Genomic DNA, 15482 nt, shown 5'->3' with positions numbered 1-15482 from the left:
CCTCCTTTCTTGTGGTCTTCTTCCTCTATTTCTGCTAATAAAAGTGGTTACAAACAATCTTTTTTGAAGACCGTAGTGAGTCAGTGAGGTTAAAAAGCAGAGAACAAGAAGAGATAAGAACGTGACGTCAGGAGCACGAGGATGAAAGACAACGGGAACAATGGAGATCTATAGGGCATGTGATTAGAAAGAACTCACGGCCTTAGAATACAAGGACTTGGTCCCATAGCTGGCCTCAGATCTCTCTTGCCCAAGAACCTACAGGGTCTTAAGCCACATCATCACAGAGTGAAGGCTGAGGCGGTACAGCAAGGCTGGAGTTGTTCAACAGGAAGAACAACTGGAAGAACAGAAGGCTAATCAAGAGAGAAACTTCAATTTTCTGCATAAACACTTTGCTTATACGTGAGGAATTAAAGACTGTCTATATGCCTTTTTTTTGTTCTATGTTACAGTGTGTGCGTATCCGCAGGTCACTATAAGTATTGCTGAAGGGCCCCATCATGCTCCAGCTCAATTAGATGCATTTTTTGCCGCTGATGTCAAGAGGAGCAGCCAACATCTGGCAAAAGAGAAAAGTCCCTTCTGAGCACAGTGCCCTCAAATGCTGCAGACAGACACGTCTGGCTGCTCTTGTTTATTGGTGGAAGCCTCCAACGCAGCTTGTAATGTAAACCTCAGCTACTGAATCCCTCCCTTCTTCTAGGCGGCAGTCCAAGGTGTATTTAAAGTGAATTTCTTCTTGACCATTCGACACGGTGTCTCCAGACCTTCCTCAGCTGGTGCTGCAGTGTTGACAGTGGTTTCCTATTGCATTTTTGACCCGACAAACTCGCGAGCCACAGAGCTATTTAAACCAATAAATCCGTTCTGTAAATATACTTCGCGGAAATACTTCTACAACACTGACAGGTACTCTGACACTGCTAGGCTGCCAGGCTTACAAGGTGCTAGTCTTCTAAGTGGAACACCAATATGGCACACAAAACCTTGTCTTGCTGAGCAAGAAGGGGATCCTAGGCCTCATTTACACAGACATGGATACTGCTGCTGGAGTGATATGGTGGTTTTCAAACCTGGAGATACCTACAGGCTCATCAATAACTTCTGGAGCATTTCTGTAAAACAGAAATCGTAGAATCATAAAATTACTCAGGTTGGAAAAGACCTTGAAGATCATCAAGTCCAACCGCAGCCTAACCAGTAGCCTATCTCTTAAAAAACAACCACAAACAATACCACAACAACAAACCTCTGCTAAATCATATCCCTGAGTACCACATCCAAACGGCTCTTAAACACATCCAGGGATGGCGATTCAACCACCTCCTTGGGGAGCCCATTCCAGTACCTAACCACCCTTTCTGTAAAGAAGTTCTTTCTAATATCCAACCTAAACTTGCCCTGGCGCAACTTGAGGCCATTTCCCCTCGTCCTGTCACATGTCACTAGTGAGAAGAGACCTGCCCCACTCTCACTGTAAGAACCTTTCAGGTACTGGAAGACGGCAATAAGGTCTCCCCTCAGCCTCCTCTTCCTCAGGCTAAACAGCCCCAGCTTCCTTAGTCTCTCCTCATAGGGCTGATTCTCCAAGCCCTTAACGAGCCTCGTTGCCCTTCTCTGGACCTGCTCCAGTACCTCCATGTCCTTCTTGTGCTGAGGTGCCCAAAACTGGACACAGTAAGAGAAAAAGAAAGAAGAAAAAAAGAAAGAGAAATTTGCTGCAAGTAAGGCACGTGCAGCTCCATTGGAAACTGGAACTGTAGAATGGGGGATGGGTTGTATGTCAGAGACGGTGGAAAACTTATGGTCTAATCCATCACTTCCTTTCCCCACCTCAAAGATCAGGAGTACCCCAAGGTATCGATCCTGTTGAGTAAGTACCATGTGCTCACAATTAAAAGCAGATGTTTGGTGAAATTTCATCCTCTGTTCTGACTGGTCTTCGTCACAGACAAAAGCCAGGGTGTCAGATCCCTGCCCATAGGAGCGCTCTGCTAACATCCGAGAGTTTTCTAATAGATATAGATGTAATATCTGATATCCGACAGTTTTCTAATAGATTTTAGCCTGTTAAAATAACGGTTGTTTTAAAAAGTAGCATTGCTGCATGGTTGGTTGAAGTAGATATTGCATTTAAAACCTGGGAAAGATCAAGAGAAACCCATTGTTATCAGAAATAGAACTGAAGGAAAGTCAGGGAGCCCAAAATACAGACTGATGCAAAGGAGAAAAATGGAAACTATCACAGGATAAAAAGACACAGCCAGACTGACAGCCGGGAAAACCTGAGTCCTTGAGCCACAGAGCAGGAATGGACCGAGCATCATAGGTACAACTTGTCCCCCAGCTCCGAGCATCACAGCCCTGCCCTCGGGGTGCTGCTCTGTGGAGTGAGCCAGTCATTAACATAGCAGTCTGTATTAATACATCAGTCTGTTTTATCCTTCACGCTGCAACCGTAGTTGACTTGTTTGGGGAAATTGCTAAACTTGTTCTGTAATGAGGGCAGCTGCCTAATTAAAACCTGGTGGAGATCACCCATGTGTTTTACACAGGCTACCTAGCTGCCATCAGAGGTACAACAACCTACCATAGCCAATGGTTGGGCTAAATACACACCAATGACCTGCAGCTCCATCCACAACAACAGTGAGGAGCGTGCATGACTCACAGCAGTATAAATAACCTGAGAGACCACAGAGAAAGTCTTCTGCCAGAAGTTTCCTCTCCTTCCTCTCTTCCCAGCCTTTCCTGGTGTTCCTTAAGCCTGAACTTGGACCACAAACCAGCACGATTCCTTACGTTTATCTCTCTTGTTCTGATTAACAGTGCTGCAAACTCATAGACCAGCTTACTGCCCCAAACAAAGCAAACACCTTATTGCTAACTTCAGTCAGAACCCAAACTATCCTTCTCCAGCCCATTACTCTTATAAACTTCCTGCTTGTGACGTTTACCTCTTAAACGGGAATATAATATAATCGTTTTCCTCTCGTTTTCCTCTGCCTTTTAGTAACTTGAGACAGTAGCTCTAGGAGCTTTGAATGGATATACTTAAATAAGTTGTTTACTCCGAAATGTGCTTGTGGTGGTTTAAACGTAACCGCAGTTGTTCCAGTCGGGTTAAAAGTCACTGAAACTGAATGGTGTAATTGTAACCCGTATCGAAATCGCTGGGAGGGACAGTTCAGTGTAAGCCTCAGCCAAAAGATATGCAAAATTGCTGAAGAATTTGGAATTTCTGGGTCGAGGGACTTAGAGTATTGCACGGGATGGGAGTAGAGGTCAAGTAAGGAGAGCGGTGGCAGCGAGTAAACAAGATAAGTTCATAACAACATGACCAGACTCAGTTTGGTGCCTTCTTGAAAGATGAAAGGAATAACGTCACTTAATGAAAGCTCTGCTTATTCTGCTTCAGATGTAGGAGAAACCCATCAACCAAAAACACTGCTTGAAAGCTGCCCTAATGTTTCTGAATCCCAATGCAGGGGGAAGGATGCTGTCTCATAGACTTTCCTCTGTCGGTACAAAGAAATAACCAGTGACCAAGCAAAGAAGAAAGGTCAAAAAGCCAAGATGACAGCAAGAGAATGTAAGCAAAGGGATGCTGATAGGGTTCGTGCTGCACCTCAGACTGGAGAAACTGTCCTTTCTGTCAGTTTTGCTTCAAAACCAATCGTGAATATCACTCTGAGGGGTTTCAAATATGAACAAGAAACTGTTTTTCATGTGGTTTTGCTCCGAATCGTTGGGAAACTGGAGGAGCTAAGATTGCAGAATGCCGTGTTACTTAAAAACAACCAAGAAAACTGCAGTTCTGTCAAGAAGGAATGTTGACTCAACAGCAGATAATTACATGCAGGAAAAAAATGGGAGTTTATGCCACAGGAGGCTTGTATTACATGAGAAATAGCTAACACACAAACCACTCTGGAAACAAATCCCAAGTCTTCTGAACTGAAACACATAGGCAGCTCTTTGTATTAACATAATAAGACATCTCCCCCAATTCATCTCTAAGTAGAATAAATGAAATGAAGATCGTAAATTGAATTGATTAATAAACATTATGGTAAAAAAAGTATACTTGGGGCCAAAATACTTGTCTGAAAAGATACTAATCACACTAAGAATACTTCTTAGCTTTCCTTACAGACACTGAATTCCCTCTGAGTCTTGGGTTTGTTGGGTTTTCTTCCTCTTAAAATTTACTTGTGGTTCTATTTTGTCTCTTATTTGCTCTTGTGTGACTAGACCAATGCTTTGTGTCTCCTATGGTCCACAAGCATCGTTCTCTTGCAGTGAACCAATCTCAAGTTAACTCAGACCTGTATGATCACAATAGAGGTATTCAGGAATTACTGGGGATGCTTGATGCCATTTCCCATCCACCCTACTGCAGCAAGCTCAGAAAAACTGAGTGTTATTCCCCCTCCTCTGCTCAGTTGGCACTGAGGCAGCAGGAGGCAGAGAGCAAGCAAGAGCACTTGTTTGCTGAAGGCATGTGGCTGCATGTGTCAGAACAGAAGCGCAGCTCTTTATGTATTTGTGTTGCAGCAGTGCCAATCAAGGGCCAGGACCCCATCGAGCCTGTCACCATACAAACGTGGAACAAAAGCGGCAAGCCTTGTGCTTTAGTTAGCCAGTAAATCACCCTCCTTTAAGGGACGGGGATTTGCATATTTATGGTTGGGAAATAGCCGTGCTTTAGTAGGTTGGAGCCTCTCTTGTTAGGAGCTCACAGGGGGTTGTGTAGTTGGGAAGAAAAGGGTCAGTGTTACAGGCAGATACCACGTACCACATCCAGCTCTTTCCTCTGAGACGATTGCTTTTCAGTTTAAGAATAATTCCTAAAGGCCTTGGGTTCTTTCCCTTTTTCTCAGCCTTGGATAATTTTTGTGACAAGCTCTGGCAGCATCCTGTCTTCCTCACAAATGAAAGTTAAACAAACCATGCTCTAATTCTCCCAGCCAGGGGGACGATCTGCGACAGCGACTTCTTCCATATGCTCGTTTTCTATTTTCCACTATTATTCCATAAATAACAGGATTGCAAAATTGCATACTGCCCAGTACCCGTTTATTAGCTTTATTTCTACAGGAGGGGATTTGCACATTCAACTTGTCAGAATATTCATTAAAAAAAAAGAGTATTAAGAAACAGCAGAAATAAAATACCACTGGAAAATCATAGAATGGCCTGGGTTGAAAAGAACCTGTTGTATTAGGCGAAATACGGGGATATCGGGCTGTCACGCGATAGGCCCTCCCTAATTTCTGGAAGGATCGATGACGTGTACAAGAGAGGCGTACACGAAGAGCATAGTTTATATAAGTGTGTGTTTGCTCTAAGAAATCGCCATTTTACCGCTCACCCTCTTGGTGTTACTTCGGTAATTGGCCCAGCTGCGGGCTTCTAGGGTCTTAAAGTCTTCAAGAACCTCAAAGATTATATAGTTTTAACCCCCTCTCCCTTCTGACCACTAGACCAGGCTGCCCAGAGCCACATCCAGCCTGGCTTTGCCACTGTAGAGACCCAAAAGTTCATCTCCGTGAATCCAGATCTATCTGTTTATGGTACTGAAAAATGCATTTTGCATCCAGGATTACTGAAGCCATAAGCATTCCTTAAAGTAAACTCCAAAGCTCACCTACCAACTTAGAGCGCATACCACTACTTAGATAGTGTTGTATTTGGCCTAGCACTTGACATGAAGGTGAATTTCTTGCTATGAAGAGCAAGGTTATAAACCCTCAGCACAAAGGATGAGACAACATTGGGAAAAACAGGGAGAAAAGAAGCCACATCTCCCCAGCCTTGTGCAGCAGTGGGTCACGTACCATCAGGCTGGAATGGCCAACAAGGCCCTCAGTCCTAAGGAAGACCGGAGTTGCTCTCAAGATGAACAGTGCTGAGGAGAAGCTGGCTGAAAATAGATGTACGCAGAGGTAGCTTTCCCTCAACCAGTTATTTGTTGCTGCCATTTCCCCCAGTACCTTCCATTTCTCAAAGACAGGAGGCTCATTAGGAAGAACCACGCACAGCCATAGCCAGGGCTCTGCCTCAATAATCCTAGCAGGAGCGTGGCTTCCTCCCCAAAAACCATGCTTTCTATGTTTGGAGGCAAGGGAGAGGAATTTTTACCTTCCCTGAATGGAAGGCTGTGAACAAAGCATTCGTAACCCAGTTCACCTATGTGTGGGCATCTCCTCAAACATTTGACCAAGCATCACTGCCTGCACTGCCTATCTGCCAATTACTGATAGGCAACCAACCCACGTTTGCTGGGTAAGGTCCCTGTCAAGCTGTTGATTTGATCCCACTCACAGAAGTGAACCGCAAGTGCCAAGGCCTATAGCAGGGGGAGAGGCTGGAGGAGGAATGCTGCAGGGAGAAGACAACCTGCTGCTCAGCTTTTAGAAATGAAGAAATCTTCAAGAGAGGCTGAAAGTATTGTGTGGTTGTATGTTACACAGTATGTTACACAGGAGCCTGCACATCACAAGCAAAAGGGATATCAGCCTTACACGTCTTGGTATCTCAGTAATAAGGGTTAGAAGTAAGCTGCCTACAGTCCAAGCCGGTTCACATGCAGATGCTCTGCTGCCCTGTGCCCAAGCTAACGAACTGGGTGATCAAGGCAGGAAATAGGCTGCCTGATGCTTTCTGCATACGAAGTGGGGTCTCCCAGGAAGGTAACTGGCTGGGTGGGGGTTCAGATATCCTCTACAGTGCCCTCTGTTCTCCATCAGTTGGTATACCTGCCCAGGCTCCCAGCTTCAGGACTCCAAGTCGAGGCCTATGGATGCCTGGGCTACATGAATGTGAGTCTGATTCAGTCATTTAAGCAAGCAACCTCAGTCTGCTGCCTAAAGGAAATAAAGACATTAAACATTTCCCTGTGTTTGTCCTACAATATCAGAAAACACCTGAAAACAAACAGATGGCTGCAGGATTTCATTACTGCAAAGACATCCTAGATGCAATACTTCCCTCTAGTGGAAACACCAGGAGCTGGCCGCTTTGCGTTGAAACCTACCATTAAGACGACAGAATGTCTTTAAAAAGTAATAATAATAAAAATTAAAAACTGTGTATTTTCAGAGGAATAGGTTGTGGTGAAAATAGGAAATAACGTGACTCTCAGCTCTTACCTATTCTTTCTGGCTTGCCTCCTTTCAGAACAGATAACCAGACTTGCTGGGGTGAAGGAGATCTGATGCTGTTTAGCTTGCAGGTTACCTCCACAAACTGACCGGATCTGGGTTGTCCACAGATTCTTGATGCATCCAAGCAATTATTTCAATGCCAGTGGATTGATAAGAAAAGATTAGTTACCTCCTGGCACATCACATTATTTGCTACAAGAGTTCAGTAAGCTGAAATGTGAAATACTGATTAGATACATATACACTGTTAGCATTTACATATTAAGGCACGTTTCCTCTTGGAAGACTTATCAGGCATGTTCAGCTTGATGTCTTTTCTAAATTCAGATTGACTGAAGAAAAACCCAAATCATTTCACAGCATTTGGAAGAAAAACAGACTTTTGTTGTTCTTCCTCACTTTTGTTATTTGGCTGATAAGTACTTTCAGGGGTCAGCTGAGCCAACACAACTCCATAATGGCCAGTTACCATTCCCTGCCCGAGATATCTTTGAGCAAGCTGTTGAACAGCAAATGGCACGGTAAGGGTAATATATTACTTCACACGAATTATATATCAATATGACAAATAAAAATCATTACTTTTCAACTACTTGGAGAGTTTGGGTTAAACCAGTGAACATCCAACTGAAAACAAACTAATGAACGTGTAACGGGCTGAAGTTTGATGCCCATAAACACACAAGAATTCCAAACCAAAGGCAAGTGTGTACAAAATAATTTATTACAGCATAACATATGTTGGCAATATTTTACAGTGAGTTTTCCATTCAACAATTTTGAACCTAAATAGATGACACACAAAGGAGAATTTTAATTAGAACACTTTATTTGTCTTAATAAAAACCCCTCTCCGTGAATTCATATTTGCCTTAGAGGGGCTAGTTAATATTACTGAAATTATTTACACTGCAGTGAAATAAAAACAAAACTGACTGAATGATTCCATTACAGTTTCCAGAAAATGGATTTTCTGTACAAGCCACAGTATAGTTATATTTTGATAGCAGTTCTTACAGGATGTAAAGCTGTCATATGTAGCCATTTCGTCCAGCATTATGCTTTAAATAGGTATATTAGATTCTTAGATTCAAACTTCCATTTTCATGTTGTATATTTAATAGTTAATGCACCAGAATACAGAGTAAGAAAAAGGTTCGTTGTGATTTGTAGTCATCCTCTTTGTGCTCCACTGAACAGTGTTTAAATACAAAATGCACTCCTCACATACTGCTTGCTTTGCAGCACCTAAAGCGGTAGTATTTAGGCATGAGAAGTACTGGCATATGGGCCGTAAATTCACAACCAAGACTTTTAATGAAGGTAATACAGTAAACTTAGTGAATTTTTAGGATGTAGAGAGGGAACTGTATTCCCCATTACTGTACCTTATGCATTTGCCCAATATTGGAGCAGCTTTCTCAACTTAAGTGTCAGTAAGAGAATGGATGGGGAGAAATCAGAAGTGAGAAAAAGAAGGGTAAGATGGAACAACAACAACAACAAAAAAAACCCCAAAACAGACAACAGTATCAAATTCATTGCGTTTTCAGGGAGATGCTTGAGAATACTCAAACCGAAAATGTTAAACTGATCATAAACTTAAGAAATAATAGTTATGGAACACAAGGTAGATAGAATACAGCTTTCACAAACCCTTAGTTTTTTTTTACACAAACCTATTCTTTATGTCCATCAACACCGGTTCCATAAGACACACACACCTTACAAAAACATGCAAACCGCCAACATTCACTGTGCTTCAAAAGAAACCAAACCGAGCAAAGATTAAAAAATAAAATGGAAAAAAAAATGAAAAATAATTAATCCCAAGAACGACGGTAAAAGATGAAGAGGGTAATTTAAGCAGCACTTCCGTCTTAATCTGCTCAAGATGCTCAAAAGAGAATTTATTAACGAGATGTGATCGCATTCATATATATATGCAATGACACTTGTGAAAGCACTCTAACATCCATCATTTTTCTTTTTGTGAGGGAAGGCCGATGGATTATTAAAAGACTCAAAACTGTACAAGTATAAACATGAAAAATGCTGATTAAAGATCATGTTTACATAAATATTGGCAGTTTTTGTTGGGAAGAAAAAAAAACCAAAACTAATAGTATACTCCGTTTCATTCAGCTATCCAAATATTTCATTTCAGACCTGTTAAAGATATTAAAATGCAACCTGGAAAAGTAACCCTGATCCGTATCCAGCCAGCATGTAATGACAGTCAGAGTTTTGTATGTGTGTGTAGGTATGTAGGCACACACGCGGGCTTGCATATGCTACTTCATATTTCATTAGACAGTAAGTCGTGGTTAATGGCTGTATGATTCACAGCTGCAATGCCGCTGTCATCCTCATTTGTGGCGGGCATAAAGGCAGATGTAAAAGGGAACAGTTTATGACACGCTGCTTGATATTCTTCACATTGAGTGTGGCAACTTCCAAAACTGCCATCAAGGAGCGCCTCGAAAACCTTGGTTAATGTCTACAGAAAGAAAAAGGAACAGTTAATAAATGTGATTTACAGTCGTTTTAATACTAAAGAAACGCGCTATTCAATTCTACTAATCTGAACAAGCACAGGTACTGTGATGGTATTCAGATATGATTACTTCTTTCAGAGTTCAAAAACCTCACTCTTCCAAATGTTAATATACATGCTTTATATTTCATGATAAATTATCATACAGTTAAGTTCGCATTATTTAAGGTCTGATACACTTGTCTCTCAACACCGTCGTGTTGTTTTTTACCTTCACATTTTTGTCTCTCATGTTTTTATCCAATCTAGTAGCCACAGCAATTGCTTTTTCTTGCCTCGATTTGTCCAGAAAATACATCATTTTTGCACCTTGTAACAAAAAAATAAAAGCACAACATTGAGACGATAGCGTTACTAAATGCAATACTGAATATACAGACACATTGAACCCTGTACAAGTACCAGGACAAAATAAACATATTCCCATAATAACATGGGAAGAGAAAGAACTGGAAAACCTCTAGTAAGACTCCTAACAAGATGAAAAGAGTCGAACACCACAATAGAAAGAATCAGGAGCAAACAACTCCTGAGCTATCTGCTTTTGGGTTCCCAAATCCTGAACCTGCACTAAGGGAAAAGGGGTGCTAGTATTTCTCGCAGTATGCTGTCCTGAAACAGGGCTCTTCTAAGCTTGGGGTGGCTTACCCCGAACTCTTCCTCTAAGCAAGACAATCAGTTCTCTGAGCTAACTTTCTCCAGTGAACCATAATACAGCTTGGATAACTTTTGCAAACTAAGTAAGATTAGTGCTGGAAACTGAAAACATTCACGTTTTCTTAATTCCAGTGGCTATTCATAACTTTTCTACAGAATTGATATCAAAGGAGTTTGTCATTTTTATTCATGCCATTGCTCCTTGACAAAGTTGCAACAATACCTCCGGGACATTCCGGTTGAATAGAAAACATGGGGAAAAGCACTGCTTTTAACATGTAGGAGTTTTATAATTACATCTGCTAAACGTCTTTGTTTCACTTTATATTATCTAATTATTTCAATGTTAAAAGCTGAAACAGAAGGGATGATGGTGCTTCCATACTCAAGCTTCCAAACCCACAACTGGTGTTCTGCCGTTACACTTCAGAGAGGTAAGCAGCACATTCTTCATGCAACTAATAAACAAAGTGAGTAAGTTGTACGAGGTTCCTTTGTTTTGCTTTGTTTGCTTTAAGTAGTACAAGCAGGCAGAGAAAAAAGTAAACAGGCAGGTTTCTGGCTCTTCCCAATTCATGTATAATGAAGAAACTGACCATTGATTTGAATCACTGACATCAATTCATTTTCAAAAGCATTGCGAAGTTAAACAAACCTGAAAGTTGGTGCTGAATGGAGGTAGCGTTGTGTTTGAGAAACTCCTCGTTAAAACTTTCCAAGTTTTTATTGACAAAGATTTTCTGCATTTCTTGAGTTAGGACCTTGCTCACAATTTCTGGGAGGTTACTATGGTCAGATACTGGAAAGGGAGAGGGTAAGAGGAAGGGATGGAAAAATATATATATATACCTTTAGACAACGGTAGAAAATGATGTGAAACAACAAATATTTTAACTCACAAATTCATGCCCAGAAACAACTTTCAGTTCAACAGCCCAAGTCAGCACAAACTGCAGTATTCAGAAAACAAATCTGTCAGACTGATTACGTTTAAAAACTGTTTGTTGCAAACATACACAATCTGATGAAAACATCTGCTACTAGTCAGAGTGATCTTAAATCACCTGACTGCAAATGAAGTCAGCAAGAAATATTCAACCAGTTCCTCTTTACACTGTCTTACGTATAGTTTATCAATCCAAATAAATTTAAGATTTCACATTTAGTCTGATAAGCTGATACACATGACAAAAGGAAACACTTGGTTTGTTTGTGCTTATTCTGGGAAGATCTCATTGTGGCCTTCCAGTACTTGAAGGGAGCATATAAACAGGAGGGGGAATGGCTGTTTACAAGGGTGGATAGTGAAAGGACAAGGGGGAATGGTTTTAAACTGAGACAGGGGAGGTTTAGGTTAGATATTAGGAGGAAGTTTTTCACTCAGAGGGTGGTGACGCACTGGAACAGGTTACCCAAGGAGGCTGTGGATGCCCCATCCCTGCAGGCATTCAAGGCCAGGCTGATGTGGCTCTGGGCAGCCTGGTCTGATGGTTGGTGACTCTGCACATAGCAGGGGGTTGAAACTGGATGATCATTGGGGTCCTTTTCAAACCAGACCATTCTACGATTCTATGATTTAAGAAATTCATAAACTCTATGGTGCTCTATATATTTTCTGCCACCTGACACAAGCAGCTCACAGCATAAAATTTGCTTCATCCAGAATCTCTCTTCCATATTTGACAATTGTTTTCTTAAAACTTCTAGGAATTTCAAGGGGCTCTGTCACACCTACTTCTCTGTGCAATCCAGCCAGTGACTCACTGGGTCCACCTGGTGGATTAATGCAAGAAGGAGTATTCATGCATATTGTACCCTGCATAGCACAACCGGTGCTTTTGTAGGTGTTGCCTAGAAAAAGAGACTTTTCATTGTTGTCTTGACTTCAATTTGTGTTAAGGGTATATTTACACACGATAAAAACACGTATTTATGTATTCATTTATGTTACCTCCTATATCCTTACATATACGTACGTACTTCCTATACACATACCAGCTTTAGAGAATTTAATCAAGCACTCATGTAGCCACGGATTATTACTGTTGATAGCAAAAGCTCTTTTGACAGACTGTAACATTAACAGAAACTTTCCTGTGGGAAGGGAAAAAACAAAAGCATATTGAGATTAAGGACATGCTACTTCTTCTCTTTGTATTAGCTACTGTTTTATTAAGTAAATCTAATACAAACACTGGAAATATCAAGGCTCACAGAGATGTCAAAAAGATTTCCTTTTTGCACTTATTGTATTCCTAGGAATACAGAAATTCCCGTAGATCAAACTGACAAAACTACATAGATAATGTTACTGTTTGGTTTTGTGTCCCCCCCCTAATGACCACACTACAGATATATAACAGTCAGAGAACACAGGTTATGGTGAAGAATTAAGTGTGTGTAGAGCAAAAATAAAAGTAAGCAATACTTTACCTTTTCTAAAGTATATTTCAAATGCTAGTAAATGCGTGTCTATGTTATCTCCAATAAGATTCTTAAGTGGAATAAGGAATTTAATGGCTTCTTCTAATGGATTTTCTGCCTGTTAATAAACACACAACGAAAGTAAAGAATACAAATAGATATCTAAAACAATCTACCAATAATAGTTTGTTATTCAGGGCATGTAAACAACCAGAGGCCAAAGGTGAAGTGTTCAAGCACTACTCAAACATAATTCAGAAAGCTAAGATTTCTAAGTGTGTGCTCATGATTTCATATTGACAAAGGTAAGTTAGCAGTGCTAACTCTGGCACTGCTCACGTAGTGTAATTGGTTATGGTCTAAGTTAGCAGCTATAAAGAAAATATGACAACCTCAGACACAAAGTTTAAACTTCTGAAGTTACTTTGATAAAGGAAAATTCTTTGTGCTTAACTAAATACTGTTTCTGTCTTCATATTTGTGGACTGCAATCATACTTCTGTTAACTTTTTTCTCTTCTCTCTGTATGAAAAGCAACAAGAGTCAGCTTTTTGTTCTTCTTACTGGAAGATGGCTTACTATCTAAGAGCCAAGATTTAAAGCTATAATATAAACATAGAATTTCAATTCATCAGAGAAAAAATTACTTTTCTTTAGTATAAGTAGATGATAAATAAAGGGTATATTTGCACGCACAAATGATTTTACATAAATTGGTCTACCTAAGAAAAACCTGACAATCAATCTGTATTTCAACTCTGTTAAGATATTGACATAAAGGTAACAAGGACACCATGCTAACCCTTTCCAGTTTCTCAGGAACTAGTTCTTCCCTAGGTCCACTAGTTTCCTCTTCCTCTTCATCTCGCTTTTTCTTTTGATTCTTTTGCTGTCTCTCTCTTTCTGCATGCTTTCTTTCCTCTTCAAGTTTTGCTTTCTTCTGTGCTCTTCTTTGCTTGCTAAGCATCTTCTTCAGTTCTTTGGCTGAGAGATTTTCTATAGATCAAGTAACAAACATAGTAATTATAACACTAAGATGCGTGTCTCAAACACCACTCAGGAACTCCATTATGTTCTTCTATCCATTTCAATATACTTTTACTTGCCAGAGTATCATATCACTGCATCATCCAACTTTACCTCTGGGTTACAACACAACACTTGATCTTGTTTATTACTTTATGAAAGTTGTTTAAAAAAAGCCTCAGTGACTTGAAAGATTAACTACAGGAAGTTATTAAACCCATGTGACAGATTTTGTCACAGAAAATGAATTATGACTTTGAAAGGTAATACTGAGCTCACGTGTTGACTGTGGCTCAGCTGACTTATTTACTCTTCAACTTAAAACAAGCCTGTTACCTTTCATTAATGTGTCTGATCCATTTGCAGCCTTGATAATAACCTTCATTTTCTACATGTCATCATTATAGCTAAATGGATGCAAGCAGCAAATGGTAGAGTTTGAAGTGCAGAGGTAAAATTTCTGGTATGTGTTAAATAGCACCATTATAGGAGACTTCATGCTGTTTGGGGGGTTCAGATTTATAAATGAAGAATACACAAAAAGCATTATTTCCTACAGGCCCATACAGAAGTGAGAAGCCTTCACCCTTCCCCATTCCCACGTTAGCTGGAATTACACTAATTTCCACTTGGTCTTCTGCTATATTTCACAGATAACAGGATTTGCACAAATAAGATGGCAAGGAACAGAACAAGCTATGAAGGAACAAGCATGTTTTTTGTGGTGCTGGCATTGCAACATCTACAGGGCCCATCCTGGGGCCAGCCACCATTGAGATGATGGAGCAAGGAGAAAAATGTTTTTACACATTCATTCCTCCCCTGTGGACAAGTCTACTAAATTTCAATTCAGCACACACATGAACTACAGGACTTAACAGGCTTCCTCGCTTTAACTTTTATTATATACTGAATCAAAATTAAAGTCAGAGAGAAAAACGATGCAAGTTGAACTGTGCTGTGAAATGTGACTCTTTTTATATGTGCTTCATACACACAAATAAAGAGAGGAAGAAGAACTCATTCACCTCAGTAAAAGGTAAGATCATATTAGCAACATAAAGTGGCACTTCGGGTTTAGTTCAACTTTTTTTTTTAATTAATGTTCACGTCAAACATCCTTCCCTTTGCAAAAAGCTAAGCATTAATTTAATCCCTTTTGTCAGCTACTACAGCAGTGTTGACAGTCACTATGATTCCAAAAAAGAACAAGCGACTATTTTCTTAAGATAAAAAAAATTCCTCATAAATCACTTGTCATTGAATACTCTGACATTCATGCCATGCACAACTGATTTCCAAAGATAATCTGCTTTCTCTTTAAACTCTAGTTTCAAACGAAGTCACAAGTTACTTGTGCTAATATATGCTTGTCTGTGTATTTTTTGGCCCCAAAGTAATATTAAAAATGGTAAACGTATTATTATAATGTAGTACTACAAAATCTATAAAAATTAAATACATATTAAAATACTCTTACAGCAAGTCAGACTGCTTCCCCACCAAATCTATCCATTACCTTTCATAATTCACCCGTTAATGACACTTATCTTCTGTTTAAATGGATGAATGGCTGAATTCAATTTGATTTTTCCTCTTAAGCTTCTGAAACACTACTACTCACTCAAATACGCTAGCTGCATCTA

The 15482-nt window shown here is 40.1% G+C and overlaps 1 protein-coding gene across 1 annotated transcript in view; it reads right to left on the bottom strand.

Annotated features, from left to right (window-relative positions):
• Positions 1-7878: 7878 nt before the first annotated feature.
• Positions 7879-15482, bottom strand: part of NAA16 (N-alpha-acetyltransferase 16, NatA auxiliary subunit) — a 54348-nt gene continuing 46744 nt past the window's right edge. The window contains exons 15-20 of the mRNA XM_072358115.1: positions 13613-13806; positions 12820-12928; positions 12382-12480; positions 11042-11185; positions 9941-10038; positions 7879-9672 (exon numbers count right to left, since the gene is read on the bottom strand). Coding sequence (XP_072214216.1) covers positions 9472-9672; positions 9941-10038; positions 11042-11185; positions 12382-12480; positions 12820-12928; positions 13613-13806 — 845 coding nt within the window. The 3' untranslated portion in view covers positions 7879-9471. The remainder of the gene's footprint in view (positions 9673-9940; positions 10039-11041; positions 11186-12381; positions 12481-12819; positions 12929-13612; positions 13807-15482) is intronic.

Source organism: Excalfactoria chinensis, chromosome 1, assembly GCF_039878825.1.
Source record: "Excalfactoria chinensis isolate bCotChi1 chromosome 1, bCotChi1.hap2, whole genome shotgun sequence".
NCBI classification, from domain to species: domain Eukaryota; kingdom Metazoa; phylum Chordata; class Aves; order Galliformes; family Phasianidae; genus Excalfactoria; species Excalfactoria chinensis.
This window is presented reverse-complemented; position numbering and strand designations above follow the sequence as displayed.